General features: G+C 45.6%; 1 protein-coding gene across 3 annotated transcripts in view; it reads right to left on the bottom strand.

Moving 5' to 3' along the window:
• Positions 1-22,472, bottom strand: part of AP3D1 (adaptor related protein complex 3 subunit delta 1) — a 57,185-nt gene extending 34,713 nt beyond the window's left edge. For all 3 annotated transcript variants that reach the window (XR_005259826.1, XM_038163720.1, XM_038163721.1), the window contains exons 1-9: positions 22,121-22,472; positions 8,341-8,436; positions 7,452-7,532; positions 6,797-6,877; positions 4,891-4,998; positions 4,415-4,544; positions 2,977-3,116; positions 2,641-2,714; positions 884-933 (exon numbers count right to left, since the gene is read on the bottom strand). Coding sequence is in view for 2 of the 3 variants with exons in the window: in XM_038163720.1 (XP_038019648.1) it covers positions 884-933; positions 2,641-2,714; positions 2,977-3,116; positions 4,415-4,544; positions 4,891-4,998; positions 6,797-6,877; positions 7,452-7,532; positions 8,341-8,436; positions 22,121-22,216 (856 nt within the window). In the remaining variant the exon portion in view is untranslated. The remainder of the gene's footprint in view (positions 1-883; positions 934-2,640; positions 2,715-2,976; positions 3,117-4,414; positions 4,545-4,890; positions 4,999-6,796; positions 6,878-7,451; positions 7,533-8,340; positions 8,437-22,120) is intronic.
• Positions 22,473-23,082: the final 610 nt, after the last annotated feature.

Genomic DNA, 23,082 nt, shown 5'->3' with positions numbered 1-23,082 from the left:
GAGCTGGCAGGTGCCAGGTGCTTCTCGGGTGTTTCAGCTCTGTTTGCTGGCTCTGACATCACCATCCCTGAGGTGTCCTGGGTGGGTGAATTCCCCTCCACCCACAGGACAACCCCACCGGATCTCAATGAAGGCCACTCCCACCCACAATGGAATTCCCCTTTGTGTTATTCTCCCTCCCATCATGACACCTCATTTCCCTGAAGGAACACACGGTGAGTGACAGATCTCTCTTCCCTCTCTGAACTGACCCAGTACAGCAAGTTCTGCACCATTATCCAAAGAACCCACAGGAGACAGACAGACCAACTGTGCATGTCAATAACCCTCTGCTCCACACTCCCGATATTGCAGCCAAGCCCGAGCTGCAATACTGTGTTATCTCTTTTTGCCTTTGTTTTCTCACACTCTCCCAGTTATGGAGGTCATATCCCTTCCCCAGAAACAAACTGCCAATCAGTAATTCCAATTGACTCCTCTAAGGAATGACACCCCATTTTTAAACTGCAAAGTTGCAAAATTTAAAAAAAAAAAAAAGTCTGATCCATCATCACATAAGAGAACTTGGCAAAGAGACATCACTTGTTTTAATTCTACTGCTGCTGGTACATTCTGTAGTTGTAGCAACATTTAGGATCTGGCATATAAATAATCTGATTGTCTGTACCTGGCTTCAGCCTTCAGCAAACACAACACAGCTGTAGTGACTGTGCCTCACCCACTGACAACACAGGATTTCAGCCCCACAGCAACACAAAGTTTGCCAGAAGACTTATTGCATTTTAGAATACATTAAGTTAAAGAAAAAAAGGTTTACAGATGGTGTCAGTTGATGACAAAGTTCATCACGTTTTTTTTCTAGGTTCCAAGGTTCAGTTCTCACCTGCTATTACTGTGTTCACACATTCATACAAGAGAGACATGGCTGAGGTGCTGAAACAGAAATCAGGTATATTAAATAAGGAATAAACCAGCACATTTTGAAGAGTTGTCAGCACTATCTTGGAGCTAGTTAGCACCTTGAACTTCACAAGACATTGTCAATATTCTGCTCCATATCCCTTCAAACAGATGAAATGATTCTCACTTTAAAACTGTTGGGGGGAGGAATTTTTAAACAAATGTTTAAAAACCCAAAAATCTTCCTTGAAAAGCAGCAAGTAAGAGCACTGTGACACAAGGAATACAGAAGGAAGTGGTTACTCAAACTCCAGCACCAGTCACACAATACTGAAGCAATCTTGCCCGAGAATCAAATTAAATCCTCTGCCCAAGGTCAAAAATTCATGACAAGGCAGATGGAGAAGCTCAAGCCTCTCTCCAAGTGAGGGAGTCACACCCCAGCAGCAGAGGCTTGGGATGCAGGAACACACTTCCCATCCCTGGAAATCATCAACCCATTTCCAGTGCCCGATTTCCCCCAAAACTCAAATTCAAGGCTGCTTGTGCCAGCTGAACACACAGACAGTACAGTTCTGAGGACTGCAGAGGTCCTTACAAAGCCCAATCTGCACAAGAGGGAAACGGGACCTCCCAAGCCCCGAAGGAGCAGGTTCCAAGCACAGGGTACACAGGGAAGGAGCACAGCTCCAATGGCACAGTGATGCCCTGAGGGTCAGCTTGGGATGCTGAGAACCAAAACCACCACTTCTGCTCCCTGGGCACTTGGTGGGACAGCTCAGGGTGCTGTGACTCAAATGAGACTCAAAACGACTGAATGAAGACCAAGCCAAAGAGGATTCAGTCCCCACAACTCAGAATGACTGATGTGGGTGTTGGGACTGTCCATCTTCCTGCTTTTTCTGGTGGGTTGTACCTCTGTGTTACTGCTGACAACTTCCTGGAGGTAGCTGGACGCTGGTCTGCTCTGAGCCTGCCTTAATGGAATATGAGGATGGACAGAAATCATCTGGCTAGAGCTACTCTCAAGGCTACACAGATATCTGCTTAAAACCTTGCTCTGTCACATGAAAAGAAAAACTTTTTCACTCAACAACTCCTGAGTAAGATCACACTTCCTCTTCATAACACGGAGAATCCATGTGTTCCCTCCAAGGCATCTATTTCCTGATTTCAGTTCAGAATTAGAACCACTACACCACCGCAAACCAGCGTTAACAAGGGACAAGGAAATAACTTCAACTCGATTTCATCTACATTTAGAACACATATATTGTAAGAATCTCTTTCAAAACACACCTAAGCTGCCAAATGCATGAGAAAAGGCTTTAGTATATTCCTTGTCATGCTGCTTTGGTGGGTAAGGCACTCCCAAAAGTCAGGAATCAAATGTGTGAGGTGAATAGGAGAGGAAAATACACAGCTGAGCCTTTTCATACATCCTTCACAGTCATCTCTGGCTTGAAATGCAGTGAAAGGAAAGCAAATTGCTCCAATTTTCACCCATCCTTTGGAGGAATTCATGCTGACAGTCAGACAACCAGAGATTTTCCTTTAAGGTGTTTTACCTCACTCAGGTTTTCCAGAAACAACCCTGCTCTAAGATTATCTTTTGATACTTGAAGCCAATATACCAAAAGTCCAAAAAAATTATAGAATGCATCCTCACCCCAGCTACTGACCCACCCACCAGGCCCTTCCCCAGTCCTGACTGAACAGGGCAGGATCTGTCACACAAACCTGTGGATGAGGTTGGTCAGGGGCTCAATCAGTTTCTTTCCCAGTCTTGGTTCTAACGGAGTAAGAGCACCAAACTATTCAAAGAGAAGAAAAGTGAGTCCGTAGCTGCTTTTCAACAGCTTCAAAACATTTTGTAAATTGCAGCTCACTGTATTTAAACCAAGCTATATTAACGTATTTTTCTCTCTGGCTAAGTTCACAAACATTAGAAGATACTCCTGGTTTCTTTTTATTCAGACTGAATGGTAACTATGCCTCCCAGCAAGAAATCCATTTTCACACCCAAGGTAATTTAATGAGAGCCCTAATCCTGTAAACAAAAAGCAGAATACTTGCCAGTTTTATAATTTTAATGAGAACCCAATTATTGGTTGACGACGTCATCAGCTTGAAGAAGAGGGGAGCAAGGGAAAGGTAATTTTTGGGATTGCGTCGAGCCAGCTCACAAATAACATTGACTGCAGCAGACTGCACACCTGGGCAAAACAAGTGGGAGAAGCACAAATCTCATCAATGCCTTCATTGTAATTGAAGTTTCTGGTGCAGAACCCCCACAGCAAAAGCAGCTGAAGCTTCAGACCTGTGCGTCCAATGGTTTGGCCTCATTCCCAACCCTGAGGCAGTAAATACAGGGATGCAAAAGCAAACTGAGAAAGGGTTTTATTTAATTCTGGCTATTTTCTAATATAGCAGCAAGCCAGGTAAAAAACCAGCACACTGCCACATCCCTGCCCTGGCCTGTGGAGAGCTGTTGTGGGACACAGACAACACAATCAATAATCAGCCACCAGAAAGTTTCCAATCGCTCCTGACTTCTCTGATACGTATTATTTAAAAATGTTTAAATACAAAACAAAAATAATTCCTTAAGCAATCTGACTGGACGCATTCACTGCCTTCTCATTGCTCAGCCTCTGACACGGGTTGTTGTCAGTTGGGAATGTTTCAGTCTAGACAGGCTGGGCATCCTGGGAGAGAGCAATCCTTCACTCCACAAAGCTTAACAGGCAATTTTCTTCCTCTCGCTGCAGGTGAGGGATTTTGCTTTCTTTAATAACATTGTCCCTGGAAGATAACTATTCCATGCCCACAATAAAACAGTCCAGGAAATGCAATTAAGTTTCTCCCTGTAATTGCCGATACAAATCAAGTGGAGATCAGATACATGGCACACGCAGAATTCCTAAAACAAGTGTTTTGGTGCAGTGAGGGAACACCAGCACCTCCTAAAGACTGAGCAAAAATGTGTATATGAGAGAGAGCAACTGCAGATTTCCTGTGCTGCTGCTGACCTGCACTGACACAGTCCTTGAGGGGCCCAAAGAGCAGTCTGGACTCAAATTAAAAAAAATACACTAAGAAATGTTCCATAATTTTAAGTGTGTCTACTGCAAGCCAACAGCTGCAGCTTGGTAAAAAAGCACAAGTAGTAACAAAACCAGAACCACAAACCCTGAAATCAACTGAAATATTTTCAATAGCCATGTTCAGTAAGCAACAAATCAGGAAACTTTAAGCTGCTTTACCCATTAAGGTTTAACCCAATGATCCATTTTCAGTAGCTTTGGGTTTGAAGAAATGGACATTTTAAAGAACGTGTTTTTAATATGGCAACACCCATCAAAACTCTCCTATGCTCACCTACCCCGAAACAGGGGAGTCAGTGCCCAAAAGATGATTACAGCATTTTTCATGCACTCTTTTCTCCACAAGCTCTACAAGCACATGGACCTCCACGTGCGAGAGCAGAAGGAATTCACAAAAATCCACTCACCGGGATCTGGATCTTCAAGTTTCTCTTTAAGGCGAGGAAATGCAGGACGGAGGGACTCTGGGTACTTCAAAAAAACTTTGTACATGATTAACACTGCCTTCTTCCTGATGTAAGGCTTTGTGTGAGACATCTGTGAATGAAACAACTGCAGTCAGGCTCTGAGCACATCTGTGTTTCCAGAGCTCCTGTGCTCACACTGCTGTGACCAAAGCTCTTCCTGGGAGACTCAATTGCTTTTTGAAAACTCAGCTTTGAGGCAAGAGCAAAATACTGTTGTTTATCACCAAAACTAATGAATGCATTTCAAAATGATCCTCTTGATCTAATGAAGGTCTGTAAAAGCACCCCAGAATCCCCACAAGAATGAAGCAGCAGGTTTCACATGTATCAGTTCTAAATTTAAGATATTTACCAGATGTGAATAATTTAACATTCTGTAATTATCAAGTAAAGTTATTTCAACCTTTTCAACTCACCAATGTCATGATGTCATTTGCCAAGTCCCTGGCAAGATCTGGAGTAACAAAACAGGACAAGCCAGTCAGTGCAACTCCAGTATCATACTGGTTAGGGCTACTCAGATCCTGAAAAAAGAGAAACACGCTCAAAAATTTAAGATCACGCAGAATGTTAAGAAACAACTTCCTCAGACTAATTTTATTCAATCAACATAAATGAAGCAGAGCTTCTGCTTCATAGGAGTATTTATATATCAACTACTAACACCTGCTAAACTACAGCCAGCCTGGAGTTTAATAATGGCCACAAAGAACCGTAATTAAACAAGAGATGGATGACTGCAACATAAAAGCAATCAGAAAGAGCATACCTTGGTGGTGTTTTGGGAATGGAAACAGTTGAATGAAACACTCATTACAGGACCACAAACATATTTAAACTCCTAAAAAACTGGTATTAAACACTAATCCTGCTAAGTCCAATTCCAAGTGTCATCAACGAGTGGTGTTCCACCTTAATCTAGCAGAGAAATGAGATTATTCTTCTCCCGAGCTGCTGGCAGCACCACAACTTCCAGTCCACAAAGACAGGACGTGAGTTATGTGTGTGGAACACATTTATTGGTCAAGTTCCCTTGGATCTATTTGTAGTCAGTATCCTACTCAGCCCTCCATACTCTTTCAGGTCTAAGCTTAAGTCACTCACCCACAGTAAAATCAATCTATGAGTGTGTTCAGGTATAGACTGTAAATTGTGTACCAGGAAACACAAGCATGAAGGAGCTGCACAGAGCATTCCCACATGGACTGCTGAATTAAGAGTCCACATTCACATGGATACTGAAGCTGCTTCAGGAGAGCTAAACATAGTCAGGCCTTTGGGGTTCTGTGCCATTTCCATCTCATTTAAAAACCTGCTGCAGGTGGTGGGAAATTAGAGTCTACTTTAAGAATAATGCAATCTACTTCTTAAAGAGCAAAAAACTGCAATTCATCCTGGCTCTAATGTATTTTGAGAACTGATAAATCCTTCAAAGCTCAAGTTGTTGCATCAATGAAACATGAAAAGGCATAAAGAGATTTTTATCTTTTATGTAAAAACTTGGGCATAAAGGGGAAGTAGCCAGTAAGTGACTGAAATTCAGTAAAATAAAGAGTCCATAATAAAGACAATAGATATTCACATTCAGCACAAAATAATTCAAAAGATAAAGGGAAAAGCACTAGTTCTTTAGGGAAGATACTGGATAACATCCCACTGCTCTTTTTTAAGCAAGGAAAACACATTTTGGTTCCTCAGATGGTAAAAATGTAGGCAAATCTTGTACTGGATCAGTCAACTTTTAAAGCAGTGATACTTAAAAAATGAAAGTCAAGAGCTTAAAAAATATCTCTAATTTCAAGAATGGGAAAACTACACTGCAAACCAGTAACTCCAAGTGATCAAGCTGAATGAAAATGAATACACACGTGGGTACATGAATGCACAACAAAACTTTCCACACGCTGTTCACAATTTTTAAACCCAATTCTACCAGAGAAGTCAAAGTCTGATGTGGAATTACAGACAAAAAGATCCCACACAAGTAGAAGTGCTGTGGAGCCATGTCACTCCTGAGCCACTGCTCATTTTACTTGAGGAATGGGGACATTTTCCCTGCCTGTTACATTCTTACAAGCACTGCCTAGAGACCAGCAAAGTTATTTCTGTCCCCATTCTCTGTGCTGAACAAACACAGAGCTGGTATGAGACTGCACAGGGAGGGATGTGCACAGCTCCTGAGTGTTTCATCAACCCCTCTGCTTGTGGAATGAGAGGAGACTGCAAATCAAGAATTCTACTGAAACACCTCTGTATTCCTCATGGAGAAATACTCAGTAGAGATGTGAAAGTACAAGAAGAAATGAAGAACTGAACATTTACCTTTCGGATCTGATTAGTTGTCAGCATAATGACATCAGTCCCTTCATGAAAGCACTGGGAGGCAGCCAGGTAACCAATGCGCTGGGAAAAGGCAAGCAGGAAAACAAGGTTTGTTTTTAAAGTCAATTCAGACAATGTTTAGGTAGAAAACAACTGGTGGCTTAATAAGCAATATCAAAAAGATGAATGAGTAGGTTTGCACAACAGAACAGGCATGAGAAGGCTCCCCTAGAAAAGGGGGTTTATATCAAAAAAGAGTAAGTTCAGACAAGGAACATTCTACTGATAATTTATCTGTCTTAGGGATAATAAAACCACCTTCACCTATTTTGTTACAACACAGTTCAGAGACCACAAAGCTGCAGAAATAAGGTAGGATTGTCTACTACAATTATTTTGGCTGTGTTGACTCCTGCGTTTTAGGTATAAAGTCCCATGTGGAAATAATTTCTTAGGAAGCAACATTCCACCTTGTTTGGTGAAAAAGGTCTGCAACAGAACATAAAATAAATCTTTCAAGAAAAATTATAAAGCTATTACAAAATAAAAACTTGCTGGTACTGAGAATCTCGGGTGGTCTTCACATGAAGATACTCTTTTGCACAAAAGCTATCTGACAGCCTGGGCAGGACAGCTGCATTTACAGAGAACTCACCTTGAATGTAAACTTGGAAGCACTCATAACTTCAATAATGTTGAAAGCAGCCCAACTGATGTCATAGCCCAGCATCTGTAACTGTGAGCAGAGAAGCCAAGATAAACTTCTCAAATAAGAGACTCAAGAAAATAGGTCAAGACATGTCCCAGAATTGAAGATGCAACAGGAGTCTGAAAATGATACTGTAAGACATCACAGCTTTATGAGCATTCTACCACTCCCCACTGCACCACTCACAGTAAGTGAAAGACATCACAAGTTTCCAACAGTTTGCATTAGTTCCAGGCTGCCCAGAGGAGCTGGGGCTGCCCCTGGATCCCTGGCAGTGCCCAAGGCCAGGCTGGATGGGGCTTGGAGCAGCCTGGGACAGTGGAAGGTGTCCCTGCCCTTGGCAGGAGGATGAGCTTTAAGGTCTCTTCAAATCCAAGTCATTCTGTGATTCTATGATATGCAGTTATATAAGCATTGGTGTGAAGTGTTTTCTTCCTGATTTTTTTTAATAAAAACCATACAGAGCCACAAAAAGAATTCTTTACCAAAATTTCTGTCTTCTCCTTGTCAACAAAGGACTGAGCAAAGGGAAACAAACCCAGTTTCAAGTGCTCATGTCACTATGTCATAAGAACCAATCCAGTTGAAAATAATTTCTTTTAACTTGTTTGTTTTAAATGAGATTCACTTCCTGACCATCACAATTAAATCCAGTTGTACCAAACCGAGCAGGAACGAGCAGCCTCTGACGTCAGAGCTGGGGGAGTGCTGTCCTCACAGCCTGCACTTGGAGCAGTCGAGGCACAGCAGGCACCCAGAGCCCAGGCTGGCTCCAAATCAGCAGGAAAGAACAAAATGCAGCTGCGATTCCCTGGGATCCCAGCAAGGCACTTACATAGGTCAGTTTGCAGACTGCGTTTGCCTTCACTGCGATGTTGTCCTGCTTCAGCTCCTGCTTGATCTCGTCGATGCACTGCGAGATGTATTTTGCCTGAGGAAAACAAAAAAAAACAATTGAGCTCCTCCACCAGTTTCTCAAGTTTCCAGCATGCTGGTGGGGAGAAGCAGCAGAACTCCATTTGCAAGCACCAATCTCACACGTACAATTCAGTAAGCACTTCATTCTGACCAAATTACTTATTAAAAAGAACCACCACGATTCCGTTACAAAGCCAAAAGTATGAGATGTTTCTTTGGTGGTTGTTCCTTCTGCCTCTCCCTCACAATTACGCCACTCATTCCAAAGCTCTAGATTCAAAAACCTGCAAACGTGAAGTTGTTCAATGGAGACTGAGTAGGCAGAGGTCTGAACAAAACCAGAGTTCACCATTGCCAGAGAACTCACTGCCTCCAGAGGGACGTCAGAGAACAGCCGCTCACTATGTGACAAGAAGAAACTGTCAAACACTGCTAGCAGCCCACAAAGCAAAGGTGACTGATGAAAACACCCCATTTTTGGACATGCTGCCAATGATGACACTGTGGGGGTGCACCCACAACACAGGGACACAACACAAGGCTTGGATGGGACACAGGTGCTTCCTGGATCCCCTCAGCCGTGGAAAGCTCCACGGAAAGTCACGAACCCCCTCTCTGGTTCTCAACTTCCATGAGCCCTTTTGCCATTTACACATTTTGATAAATAACAATTATTTCTATGAATTTCTCAGCAATTCAAAGAGCCAAATGTCACAATGTTTACATTTAAATATTGGTGCTTCACATCTTTCCAAGCAATCACATCTGTGCTTGTGGGAAGGATGTGGCAAACATGTGATTTAAAATTATCTGTACTGATTTTACTTTATAAGCAGAATGTGCTCAGCCAAAGATTCTTCTAGTTCACAATTAAATATTATTTAAGTACTGAAGGCATCTGCTACAGGAATCATGAAAATCTAAATGCAAAGAAATAATCTCTCTTTTCAAAGCCACGCATGCACCAGGGTATTTCACATTCCTAACTGGCAGAGGAACCAGGTCAGTACCGGATTACCTAATTCCTGCCTGAATACCACCACCTTCCTCCAAAATTGTATTTTCAGCATAGAAGTGTCTAGTGGCCTGACTTCAATCAACATTATTTCCCCTTTACATCAATTTTTTACAACCATTTTTTAGTCTTTTACAAATGTCCTGGAGTGACACTATTCAAGTGACAGGTTTGCTGCTAGAAACAGCTGGTGGAGAATGGATGGAAACCAGCCCTGGGGGGAAGGGCTTGGGGTGTTGGTGGGTGAGAGGCTCAGCCTGCCCCGGCCATGGGCACTGACCCAGAAACCCCCCCTGTGCTGGGCTGAGCCCCCAGCGTGGGCAGCAGGGGAGGGGGGATTCTGCCCCTGTGCCCCTGTGCTCAGGTGAGAGCCCACCTGCAGAGCTGCCCCAGCCCTGGGGAACAGCAGCAGGAGGACGTGGAGCTGCTGGAGCCAGGCCAGAGGAGGCCCCGGAGATGCTGCAAGGGCTGGAGCCCCTCTGCTCTGGAGCCAGGCTGGCAGAGCTGGGGGTGTCCGGCAGACCGATGAATGAACTTGAGGGAATTTAAGCTATTCCTAAATGCCAGTGTTCGGGGCAGAAATACTGTCCTTACAGTGGGAATTCTCATGTTAAGGGAGGGCACTGTAAACCCCAAAGAACCCTTTCCTGTATGCAGATCCCCTCTGTTCTCCTGGATATGGGTGAGTGGATCACATCTGCCAAAACTGGAGACGGCATCACCCCCAAACACTTAACAACAGTGTCCATGTGAGTTTACCCAGAAGCAGATTTGGGATTGTAAACCCTTCACCTGAGAACGATTCAGGTCCTGACAACTCACATGGGAAGTTTAAACTCTTGAGTATAAACTCAAAAAAAAAACCTTCTGAGGGTAGAAAATAAATACTTCATTAAAAATGCTGAAAGAGTGACTTACACAACATGCAACTGATCCACAAATATATTGTACTTAGCCTTGAATATTTTATGCTCACAGAAGAGCACACTGGAACAGTGTCACAGAATCCTTCGTGTGTATCTTGTTGCCACATCCTGGGCAGCAAGGCCAGTGATGGCTCTCAAGGCAGAAGGACGCTGACACACAGGTTCTCAGTCTTTACATCCGTAAGCAAAAGCCTCTCTTATTTCCCACTGCATCTATCCCCACACTATTCAAACATGAGCTTAATCTTTCTGGCAACCTCCTCAGAGCTGAGCACAAACCACTGTGTGAGCAGGAGAGGTGGAAAACACAGAGTACAGAGAAGTTCAGTAGTGCCCAGCCCGGCACGCCGAACACAGGCTCCAGGGTCACCAGCCCCCACATCCCACAGGCAAATCCCTGCCTACCAGTCAGTCCAGCTTCTGGAAAAGCATATTACAGAACTCAGAATCAGATCTGCAACTGAGAAAAGGGATTAGAGAGAGCAGAAAGAAGTCCTTCTGAAACAGCTGTACTCCAAATCCCAAAACACTCCAAGGAACGACAGGCACTATATATAGAAAGCTTTACAGGATCAGCAGGTATTAACTTTTTGTTAATCCTGTGGAGCAGCACCGCCGTGAATGAGCAATATGAGGAAAAGTGATCCATGCAGTCTCCCTCTTAAATCTGAAAGCCAAGCACCACACCCGGAGGATCTGCTGCCACATTTCACACCCACAGAACCGGGAGGGAACCTGGAGGCGGGAGCAGATCCTCAGGGAGGCTCTGGCTGCGGAACCCTGACCCGGGCACAGCGCCAGACAGGACCTGCACTGAAGCACTTCCCACTGACCCGTACCCACAGCCCCACTGCAGCCCACGAGCTGCTCAGGGGGGTAACACCACACAGCAAAAGGGAGAACAACCACTTGATGCAATGAAAAAAATCCTGGTCACTCAGCAAGGCCTAAATATTTGGAAGGGAAAAAACCCTTAACATTTACATACTGACACAGCAAAAAAATCTGGGTATCTTGCCCAGCACCGATTATGTCTTTGCATAAATCCTTCTAATATAGGAATTTCCTAGTGTGGTAATTAAAACCAAATATTTCCCAGGATATAAGTAGCTCCGTTTTTCCTTAAATGCTTTTGAGGTCCCATGAATCACAGAATCATTAAGGTTGGAAAAGCCCTCAAGGATCAACAAGTTCAACAGTTGTTAATCCAGCACTGCCACGTTCATCACTAAAATATGCCCCAAAAGCCACATCCACACGTTTTTTCGAACACTTCCAGGGATGGAACACTCCACCATGCCCTTGCAGCCCCTTCCAACGCCTGACCACCCCTTCTATGAAGAAATTTTTCCTAACATCCAATCTAAACCTCAGCTGGTACAGCTCAAAGCAGTTTCCTCCTGTCCTGTCCCTTTGTTCCCTGCGAGCAGAGCCCGACCCCACTGGCTGTCCCCTCCTGTCAGGGAGTTGTGCAGAGCCACAAGGTCTCCCCTGAGCCTCCTTTTCTCCAGGCTGAGCCCCCTCAGCTGCTCCTCATCACACTTGTGCTCTAGTCCCTGCTCTGGACACACTCCAGCCCTTGAATGTCTTTCTTACCACAAGGGGCCCAAACTTGACCCCAGGACTCAAGACAGGGCCTCAGCAGCACCCAGAGCTCATTTATGCTCCCAGTATTCACTACAATATCAATCTATTTCTTAGCTATTCGTTCCTCACTAATTCTGTGACAGTACAATTTGCAGTTTTGTGTTGATGTGTTGTGATGCACTACACAGTTATTTGGATGCTGCACTGGGGTTGTGTTACATGAATGTTTCCCCCTTTCTCTCAGGTGGGTATTCCCATGGTAAGGTGGTCTGTCCCTTGAAGCCCCCTCCCTTGGCCCCTCCTCACTGGTTCCCCCTTGGCTGCGGCCCTCCGTCCCCGCCTCCCATTCCGCGGGTATAAATGTCCCTTGAGTTTGGAGCTCTTCCTCTTTATTCACCTGGACGGTCTCCGATCCAGATGTCCCTTTCCAGCTAATAAACAGGACATCAGAACCACGTGGAGAAAGAGCGCTTCTCGTCCTTTACTTCGTCCATGTAGGATCCGTGCGGGCTTAAATCCCAAGCTAGCCGGGGGGATTTACAGCCCGAAACCCACAGGATCCTTCATTGATGGCTCACACATTCTGGCCAGTTGACCGAGGAGCATTTCTAAGCCCCAACACTTACAGAGCTGTGTGTGCCCAGGCAGATGGCTCCGAGGGAGCCAGGCAATGCTCAGGCAGCCCCTCGGGGGCAGTGTGCTGAGGACAGGCAGAGCCGTGAGGCACAGGAACCCTCGCAGGAGGAAGGGTGGGAGCAGGGGCAGAGCTGAAGGCTCTGAGAGCAGCAGGCAAGGAGCTGAGGCTCTCTTTTATTCCTGCTAGGCCAAGTGGGAAAGGAGCCTTCCCTGCCTGGGTGGAAAGGCTCCTTAATGAAATGCTATAGCAACCACTCTGGTAATTGCTCTCTCTCCAAAGGAGCATTACAGGAACATGCCTGGAGCAGCCCAGCTAAAACTCAAGTGCAGCCTGCAGATGTGAGCAGTGAGTACCCAACGAAGCTGTGACAACAGCACAGTCACAACTGCATTTCTCCAAGAGTGTCACCAACGAGATGCTGGAAGATTTTATAACCATTAACAAAATGCACAAGCTGTTTTTTAAAAAAAGCCCAAATTCCTCAAGAATTCCAAGATCTCACCTAGAAAATATGTGCATTTAAATGAATGTGAGTGGTTACAGGCTCTTTGAAATGGAAGGAGGGAGAGTAGGTCATGGTAAAAAGACCAAAATGCCATTTTAGAGGATTTTTCATTTCCCAGCCATGTTTTTTGACTTAACTTTGAAAAACACTAAGGCTTTATTCCAAGCCAAGACAGAACTTGGGGTTTGCTGACAATTTCAGAATGCTCACAAAAGACTTCTCTTTCTCAAGCAAGCAGTATGTGAAGTTTAAGAAGTCCCTAATCTGTACAACAATTACATACCTAAGAAATGGGATTCTTCATGCTGAACTTTCTGTCTTTACCTGACAGGAACACACCAATGACTGGGATGGAGATCACTGCAGAACCTTTACATTAAATTTAAAGATGTAAACTACTCATTTCCAGCAGTCTTTAAGAAGCTGTATTTTCATCTCAGCCATAAGCCACCTTCTCAACTCAAGAGAAGGCAAACTCACATTCCTACCACCTTGGGCTGCAGCCCAGCAAACCAAATTCACTTGATTTGAGAATCAAACCTGTCACTGCAACATCCAAGTGCTTCCATCCAGATGAAAGAGCAAAATGTCAGTGAACATTAGTTGTTACTTCTCTTGCTCTTCCAGGGTTAAATACAGTGTTTTAAGGAAAGAATTATTAACAGTGAATGCCACAAGGAACAAGATATTTTCTGATATGTCTGAAACTACACCATGGTAAAAAAGAAATGTTTGGAATACTTAGAACATAAAAATAAATAACACAAAATGTAACATTTCTTCTGTTTTAAGCACTATAGGATTTATCAGTTTTTGGCAGGACTTTGAGATGAACTCCATGAGATCACGCCAAGCACAAGCACATGATGGTCTCACATGAGAGGAAGATGCCCACTGCTGCAACTTCCTAACACGACCACGATGCCCAACATCAAAAGCACTCACAGCCCAAGACACCTTGTGGAGGTGAAGGAACTTCCAGGTCTGTCCGTGCTTCAGGCAGCAGACAGCACAGATCAGCTGCCTCGGAAAGAAGGCCGGGAAGAAATATTATCACTTGCCAGGCTTCTCTCAAACCCCCAAAAGCAGCACTTGATGTCAAACAGCACTGAACCAGAGAACACCTCTAGTGTTTGCAGTACCTGGACACGTCGTACCATGACAGCACAGAATGAATCAACTGAAGTAACAGACAAGGGCATTAAAGGGCAAAATGTGCTGCTTTCTACTGACTTGGACACAGCACTAGAGATCAACACGTTATGTATTTATTTCCATAAAAATACTGTATTATTTAACTACTGCAGAAAAAGCTATTTGAGACAAATAACAGGATCTTTTGTTTAGGCTACTCCATGGCTGGATAGAAAGAATTGCAAGGCATGTGCTCCCACACATGCTCCTCACAAGTGACTTCACCAAAACCATGGCAAAGCAGCTGAGAACAGAACAGAGGATCAGCAGCGAGTGGGAAGCTGCACAATGTTCATCTTGATGGGTTTACACAGCCTGAGTCCAGCAGCGCAGAGGGCACTCAGCTGCAACAAAGGGCTCAGGAAACTGCAAGGCATTTTCAGAAAGCCAAGCTTATCTTTCACTCAGCTGTTGATAAACAGCGTTGCTGTACGTGTTTTAACATGCCTTACTTTTGTCCTTGCTATCCAGCTTTCCAGGGATTTACTGGCTCATCCTGAGGAAGGCTGAAGATCCCAGCCCAGTGTTCTGAGTGACAATGCCAGAGGCACGAGGCTCTGCTGGTTCATTTGCAGCAGACTTCTATATTATTTATTAGAAACACGATGCATTACCCACTGCCCCCTTGTCTGCTACAAGCACAGGGAGGTCACAAGACTCCTTGGCCAAACAACACAGAGGAAGGAATGCAAAAAGTAGGTTTACAGTTTTTTCTTCAGTTAATGTTTGCTGAAGTAACACGCACCAACTGAAATCTGGCATAATGCATGCACACATCCATCCTAAAGTGACCTGTAAGCCAATGAAAACCTTTGAACCTTATTCTAAAAAATCAGAAATGCTATCTATGCAAGTACTGTGCACCAACTTCAGGGCAGATATCCAGCCCCAGACCAGCCACTACAGCTCCTTAAGCCACCACTGAAAAACACACAGGATCTTCTGAACAGGTTTGTAACACAAAGATTGGGCTGCAGGAAAGAAACAGCTGTAGACTTGCAGCTGCTTGTCCAAAGTGACTCCAAGCACCTGCAGCATCCCTCCAAGCACTGGGGTGTCCTGGCAGTCTCCCATGGACAGCTCCTCTTCGGTGGTTTACCCAAGACAATGCAGGATTTCACACTGAAATGCCCACAGAAAGGCACCGATGCAGGAAGCTGGAGCTCCATGAGCCATCCTGGCCCCCTCCCAGGTGGGCAAGGCCAAGATCACAGCTGGCACCTTGGGAATCTGGAAAGTGGCAATCAGCAAGCCCCAATACCAGTAAATCAGCAAGCAGCAGCAGCAGCAAGGGTCTAGAGATGTCCCTTAATTATCTCCAGTCTGATCAGTCACTTAATATAAGCACATCTCCAGTCTGATCACAGTATTTGTTAATTTAATTGCACAGCAATTAAACAATCCTCAGGGGTCTGTGCTGTCTAAGCCATATCCGAGCAGACGACTTTTAAGCCCGGAGAGATGTGTCAGATAAAAGTGCTCATCCTCACAAATAAAAGATGTACCCAAAGTTTTATTTTCACATTACTATGTAAAAAGCTGTGCAAGTTTTTTACAGTAGATTTTTCAACTTGCTTGTTCCTGACATCTCTGTGCAGTTTCAGGCTCTGATAAAGGCAGGCTTCATCAAAGCACGTGCTTTGTTGGATGCATAGGAAGCAGTCACTTCCTCCTGAGAAACTAAAGTAGCTACTGTTGCTGAGACTCAGATGACTGAAGTAGTTCAGAGAGAAACCAAAAAAAAGATGCTTAATGACGTATTAATACCAAATAAAAATGTAACACTGAAAATACTACAAAGCTCTAGCACTGATTCACGCACAGCTGAGAGTACTTTGCAGTTATGGAAAGGTAAGGAGGACAATAAAAAAGATGGAAAATGGCCATTTGTGCTGAATTTATTAAGTCAGAAATATTTGAGTAATTAAAGTAAGTTTGTTCACCTCCTCCCTGCTGTACAATCACACCACCCACACTAAACAAACATCCACTCTCAAGGCTGGAGCTGATTAACACAGTGATCCACTTGGGCAATGTATTTTATACAGCTTTGCCATAGATTGAGCTAACCAGAAGAAAGATTCAACATTCTCACATTGACACCTCCCTCCATTTATACAGCTTCCAACACAGGATTTTCTCAGCAGAAGCTGTCAGGTTTGAACACCTAGGTCACCATGGAAATAACAACAGCTAATACAAAAACCAGCACTCAGCTGTGAGATTTACAAACTGACTGCTCAGCCTGCTGGGCAGTGACTGAGGGGGGCTGGTAGGAACCAAACATTTCTAATACCCAGTTACACTCAGGATTCAACAAGGCTCACTTATTTCAGTTACTTTTAACATTTGCTTCTTATGTAAAAAAAAAAAACAAAAAACCTCAATCACCTTTCTGAACTACTAAAACTACCACCACCAATGTTATTTTCTGCAACTTTTACCCTATTCAGATATTTTTATGCTTCCTGACACCTGGATTTTAGCAGACTCCCCCCTAGATAACGAAGCATTTCAATTTCTCAGTGTGAATGATCAGCAGTTTTTAATAACCTAATGAACACAAATGCTTCCTTGTAAGCAGTCCCATGACTCTTCTTTCTGGGGCCTGTCATGTAACGCTGCCCTTCCCAGGGCACCAGGAACAGGATGTACTCCCAAGAACACTTCCAAGTGAAAAACCTAAAGGTGCTGTCTGTACGCAAATGCCATCACTAACTCACACTGTGGAGGAGGAGCTTTTCAGTCACTTTCATGGACACTGATGGAAAGAAACCACAAAAAACCCACATTTTCTGCACTCAGCAGCAGGACAGAGATCGGCAACAAAAAGCACCAAATAAACAACTCTTTGCAGTTGATCACAGAGCAGAAATGTAATCTGTATCCGTATTTTACTTTGAGTTCTCTGGCTGTTTTTGCCCTGGCCTCACTAAAGGCACAGTGGGTGGTCACTCCATTTCTTAGGTACCAAACAGCTCTTCCTCTCCCCTAGACCTGCCTGGGCACAATATTTACTTCCACACGTGCCAGCATGGATCTGTCTGGAGCATTTCAAACCCTCAGCAGAGGCAGCTATAAAACGATCAGGACTGGGAACAAAGCTATTATCCCCACTTATGCCACAGTCAATTAAGTAATATTTAATACAGGAGAAAGCAAGAAGCTAATGAAAGGCAGCACTAATGCAAAGCCTCAGCTGCTCCTGCCTGTAATCACAGGAGAACAAGCCCACATCTTGGCTCGTGTGCCATGCCCCAGGCCCTCTGTGTCCGTGACACAGCAGGTAAGGCAGGACACTCGCACTGGGCCTTGCAGGCCAGTCCCAGACCGCTTTCTCACCAAGTGGTGCGAGGTCCTTATCCAACCCTCTTTGTGTATTGTTTCTACTTCCGACTTTGTCTTTTGCAGTGATTCACACGCGCGAAGAATTAACAATAGCAACTCTAGATCCACTTGGAAGTGGGTGGAATAATGAGCTGCCTTCAAAGATACCAACACGTATGTGACACACAGTAACTGATGGAGCAGCAGTGCCTGAAAGAGCTGTCTGTCATCAATGAACTGCACTGCCCAGCAGCTGGTCTGTTCTTTCAGGCACCAACAACCTGTTCAGCAGTCCTCCAAATTCCCTGATTATGTTCCATCCCACATCCTTTACCATCAAATACTAATACTGCACAGGTGGCTGAGGCCAGGCTGTCAGAAGCCACAGCATGAGAGGACCTTCAGCCTTCCTCTGAGCCCAGAAGAGTTTTGTGATGTGAAAAGGCTCCTCAAAACTCCCCGCATCATTGTTTCATCTGAAAATGCATCAGAAGAAGATGGAAATCAGCAGTGGAACACAGCAGCCCTTTCTTTTTTAACAACACAAGTGCCCTGTCCTCAGGTAACTCAGTAAGCAGCAAGAAGCTGCTGGCAGGTTGGAAAGCCCAGCCTGACAGTAAACCAAACATTTCACACACAATGCTCCTCCCATTTAGCATTATGTTAGTAACTCAAGTAAATTTTTTTTCCCAACCAGCAGCACTGAGTGCTTCTTTCACTCTTCTGAAACAGTTTAAGGGTAAACCAGCAATGAGATTACTTATCACCCAACACCAGAGACAGGAAAACGTGAATTTTTCAATATGATTTTTCCTGAAAGTATCAATTACCAAAAACACGAAGGCACACACAGCAGAGTCTCTGAGAAAAGAGGGGGACAATCTTCTCATGTTATAGAGAAGTACACAGGTATTTAGTACAGGACTTTTTAAAATCCCTTCTTTCTCCTAAAGTGTCCTGCAGTAAATCAAAGACACCTGAAACAGAGGGCTACTGTCTGAATGAGCCTAAGCACACTCATTAATACCTGTTTCTGTTACTTAATAACTTCAGTTTTCTAAACGAACATCTCACACCAGCATCTGACAGGAGCTTCCTTGTTGGGAAAAACAAACTTTTAACTGTGAATGAAAAACACTGTGCAAGGGCCAAACAGCATCAAAGAAATATCCTGTCCCTTACTGCACATTCAGGAGAACAGATATAATTTATCAGTTTGGACTATCTTGGCAAAAATCCAATATATTTTAACAGCCTATGGAACAAGGCATTCCTCTCCTGAGCGTGCTGCGGAGCAGATCCCAAAGCAGTAGGCACAAAGTAGGAGAAGTTACCCCACAGCATAGAAAACCACCGAATAACTGCTGAAAACACCACTTCCATTAGCAAAAGCATTCCTTTCCCAAGTGAAAGGGAGAGAATGAGGTATTGGAAGGGAAAAGTCAGGAGAACGCAGTAGGATCAAGTCTGGCTCTGAACTGGTGCTGGGAAACGCCACAGGAACGAAAGCATCTGTTGGAAAGTAAACACAACGTGTCAGAGCTGGGAGGGAGCTAATGCTGCTCTGCCACCTCATTCCTTGCACACAGCGCTCACCCTGCAGGAGCACGCAGCTCCAGTACTCCCCAGAACACAGGAAATGGACACAGAAGTCTGCACAGAGCAGGGACTGCATTAACCACCTCCCTTCTACCTCGCATCCTTAGGGGAGTCCATCCCTTCAGTTTCAGTGTTTTAAACTCAAAATAAATGGGTCACACAATGGAAATGCCTCTGACAGGAAATTAACACGCTGCAGAGGCTGTGAGCTCGAGGGTCAGGCAGCCTCCAGCACTCTCAGCTCCTCTAACGAGCTGAGGAGCACAAAACTCATCAATGAAGAGATGTGGCCTGCTCTGACTGCAGGACACACCTTGGGCTGTGAGATTTAGGGTCACAGCAACAGAGGAAGAACACAAACCCACCAAGCAAGAAGACAGTGGGGCTGTCAGGGAACTGCACGGAGAAACCCACTGTGAACTGAGGTGCCAAGCACTCGTGCAGCCTCCACGGGCTGTGAAGTACCAGATATGCTCATGGGGTACCTGCGTAAGAAGTGCAAAGGAATAAAACTGCATCTCAGATCTACCAGGAGAAACTGCCCAGAGAGATGAGGGAATAAGTGATGGCAGATTTTTCCATGTGATTAAACTCCAAAACACAAAAGCCAAGACACAGAAATAAACTAACCTCCCACAAAAAGCACAAGCAAAACAGAAGTCAAAACAACAATCTTGCCTTCATTTCCCTTCACATCATTGCTATTTACCAACCACAGTAGCTCCTTTCCAGAGACAACTCTTCCTGGAGAAACTCCTGTTGAGCCAAGACCAATAGCCAATATCCTCCCCTCTAAAGCACACTGTTTGTTTTAAACAAATTTGCTTTTCTGAACAGGATAGAGTGTCTGCCTCAGACTTAGACACTTATCTTGAGACACACAAATGTTGGTTGAATTACAGCACTGGAGCAACATTCAACAGATACAATGAACAATGGAAACACTGTAGGGAAAAGAGGAAGAATTTCTGCAGCTAGTTCCTCTAAAACAGCATTCTGATTTTGTAACATCACCTGAAAATTAGCCAATGTCCCTAGCCACTGCCTGGGAAGCACTGAATCCACACCCAAAAGCTCGACAGCAGGTTTGCAGCTCTGTCCAGCTGAGCCAGGAAAAGGTACAGGACTGTGCTGTTTGCAGCCACTCTCTGGAATTAAGATAAATGTCTGAAGGATTCCCAAACACACAGGTTTTACCAGTGCAATGTCTTAACCAGCTGAACACATCCTGGTTTGGGTTTTAATTTTTGCTGTGCTCATGAGGCTACAAAAAGGAATTGTCCCTGTAGTTATCTATTTCAAAATCTCACAATTTGTACTCCAAACAGAAGAGTTTAAAATCCCATCGTGCTGCAGCCCAGCTGTTCTGAGACAGCATATTGCTGAGACCCCACTGAATCCCAGAGTGTGCACATACCCCAGTAACAGCTTCATACAAGCACACAGAGCCCTACACAATTGCCCAAGAAGTGTTTTGTCCTAACTCTAAAGGGCACCAAAGCCAGTGCATTTTAACCATTTCTTGTCACTGAGCACAAGTTCGGTGTGGCTTGCAATTCTCTTTATGAAGCTGTTTGTCACAAAAATACTTTAGAAAGAATATTCAATTCTTCTCGAAGAACTGGTGCCACAAAGGCCTGGACCTTCACCAGGAGAATCCTCAGGGCTTTGACAGCTGATGAAACACTTTCTGTCCTATGCACAAAGGAATAAAGCAGATTTACTAAAAACAGCACAACACATTGGAGAGGCTCCATAAGAATACTGCTCACCAGGTCCTGCTCCGTCAGAACACACTAGGCTCATAAATTCCATACAAATCTGCTGTTGCCACTTCATGGTGTTTCCCACACTTTTCAGGGCACTGCACAGCAGCCCTGCCTTCCTCTGCCACCAAACCAATATCATAAATTTAACATATGCTGAAATAAATTGGATTCAATCGTCCAGGTGGGTCTCTTCCAGCTCAGCATATTCTGTTAAAAACAGAATTTTCCCAGGTATGCTCACTACCAAACAACCTCATGTCCTCTGCAGAAGGGGCTTCACAGAGATTTTGGAAGTTGTATTTTTTGTTTCAGCTCAAAAGCAGCGGCAAGGAAGATCAGTTTTCCTCGTGAAAGTCTTCATTTAGTTACATGTTTACAACTTTTCAGCTTTTGGTAGCTGATACTGACTCCACAGCCACCCTCCGACACACCAGCAAAGCCCAGCTGTTAGACCAACATTAAGAAAGCTTTGCAGGCTTCATGAGTTACTTGAAGATGAACATAAATGACATTGGGGCCCGTTACTTCTCAATTACCATGTGACACTTCACTGTGGAGTCTCACATAACACGTTCTTGATGACTAATTATTTCACCTATACTAATTTCCTGATCACGTGCCTCTCACACAAGAGTGGATAACAGGCCAACACGGAGAACTGATTGCTGCCTAGAAAAGCTCTGGGAAAAGGACATTTTAGTCAGGAGATACTAAACATGAATGGTCTGAAAGCTGAATTAGGATCTTACTTCTCCTGTATAACAGCTTCAGGGTGAAGAATACATCGCTGACTAGAGCACGTGACTGAAGGGCTGGAGAGGAAGGAATTCCTCTGTATTATTCCGCTATAATAACCACGTATATATCTGCGTGTATATATTTATATATATCTCTGTATATATATCACAGATCTCAACACCACAACACACTGAATGGAAAGGTGAGCACCAAGCATGACCCTCTCTTATTAACTCTCCTGCTCTCACCCAGCCTGTCCCTCCTGCCCCACACCCCAGCGTCACCTTCCTCGTTCTGACTCCCGCTTCCCCCTTCCCAAACCAACATTCCCTTCGCAGACACGGCCCCGGCGGCCAGCGGTGACACCCCCGGGCCGGAGCGGGGGGAAGGGTCCCCTCACCTCATCCTCCTTGTGATTGCGGATGCCGCGCACCAGGTCCTGCAGGTTCTTGTCAAACATACGGTCGATGCTGCCCTTCACCATCTTCAGCGCCATGGCGGCGGCGGCGGCGGGGCCTGCGCCGGGCTGAGGGGCCGGGCCCGGCCGGGGGGGGCCGCCGCGGTGCTACTGCCGCTCGAGCCGGGTGAGAGCAGCGGTGCCGGGGCGCTCACATGCCGAGGGGAGCGGGAGGGCACGGGCGGAGCTGCCCTGGCGGACGGGCGGGCACGGGCGACCCCGGCCGCGGGCACAGCTCCAGGCGGCGCTGGGGATCCGGCACCGACAAAATGGCGGCCGGTCAGCTGAGGGCTCGGCCACGCCCCCCACATGACCACGCCCCGAGAGACCGGCCACGCCCCCGGGCCAACACCGTCCGCTGTGCTGCTCTCCAGCCCCGCCCACTCCGTCCAGGCCGCGCCTCCGTCTGGCCACGCCCCCGGAACGGCCCTGGCGCCCCCGCCCGCCTCGCCGCGACCCAGCCGCGCCCCGAACAGCTTGGACACGCCTCCAAACAGCTGGACACGCCCCTCTTGCCACGCCCCTGCTCCGTCTGCCCGCCTCCCTGCTCTCCAGACACGCCCCCTCCCTGTCTGGCCACGCCTTTTACCCATCTGACGGCTGCTCTCCAGCCCCGCCTACCCCAACCAGACCACGCCCCTCGAGGTGTCGGATCACGCCCCGAGCCCGTCCCGTCCACGCCTTCAACAAAGCCACGCCCACTAACTCGTGTGGGCCCCGCCCACTCCTGCCAAGCTCCGCCCACCCGCCCCTCAGGAGGATGCAGGCCCGGGAGGGGGATCCTGCCCGTCTCGTCCCATGGGATGGGAACAGCAACAAACAGCTGCAGACGCACGAGAGAAAACCCCAACCCTGCAGGCGCTTTGAGCAAACACTGAGTATTTAATGAGCTGCTGGACCTGAAT

Source organism: Motacilla alba, chromosome 28 (genome assembly GCF_015832195.1).
Source record: "Motacilla alba alba isolate MOTALB_02 chromosome 28, Motacilla_alba_V1.0_pri, whole genome shotgun sequence".
Lineage (NCBI taxonomy): Eukaryota > Metazoa > Chordata > Aves > Passeriformes > Motacillidae > Motacilla > Motacilla alba.
Note: the sequence above shows the minus strand (reverse complement) of the source record. Positions and strands in the feature narration are given on the sequence as shown.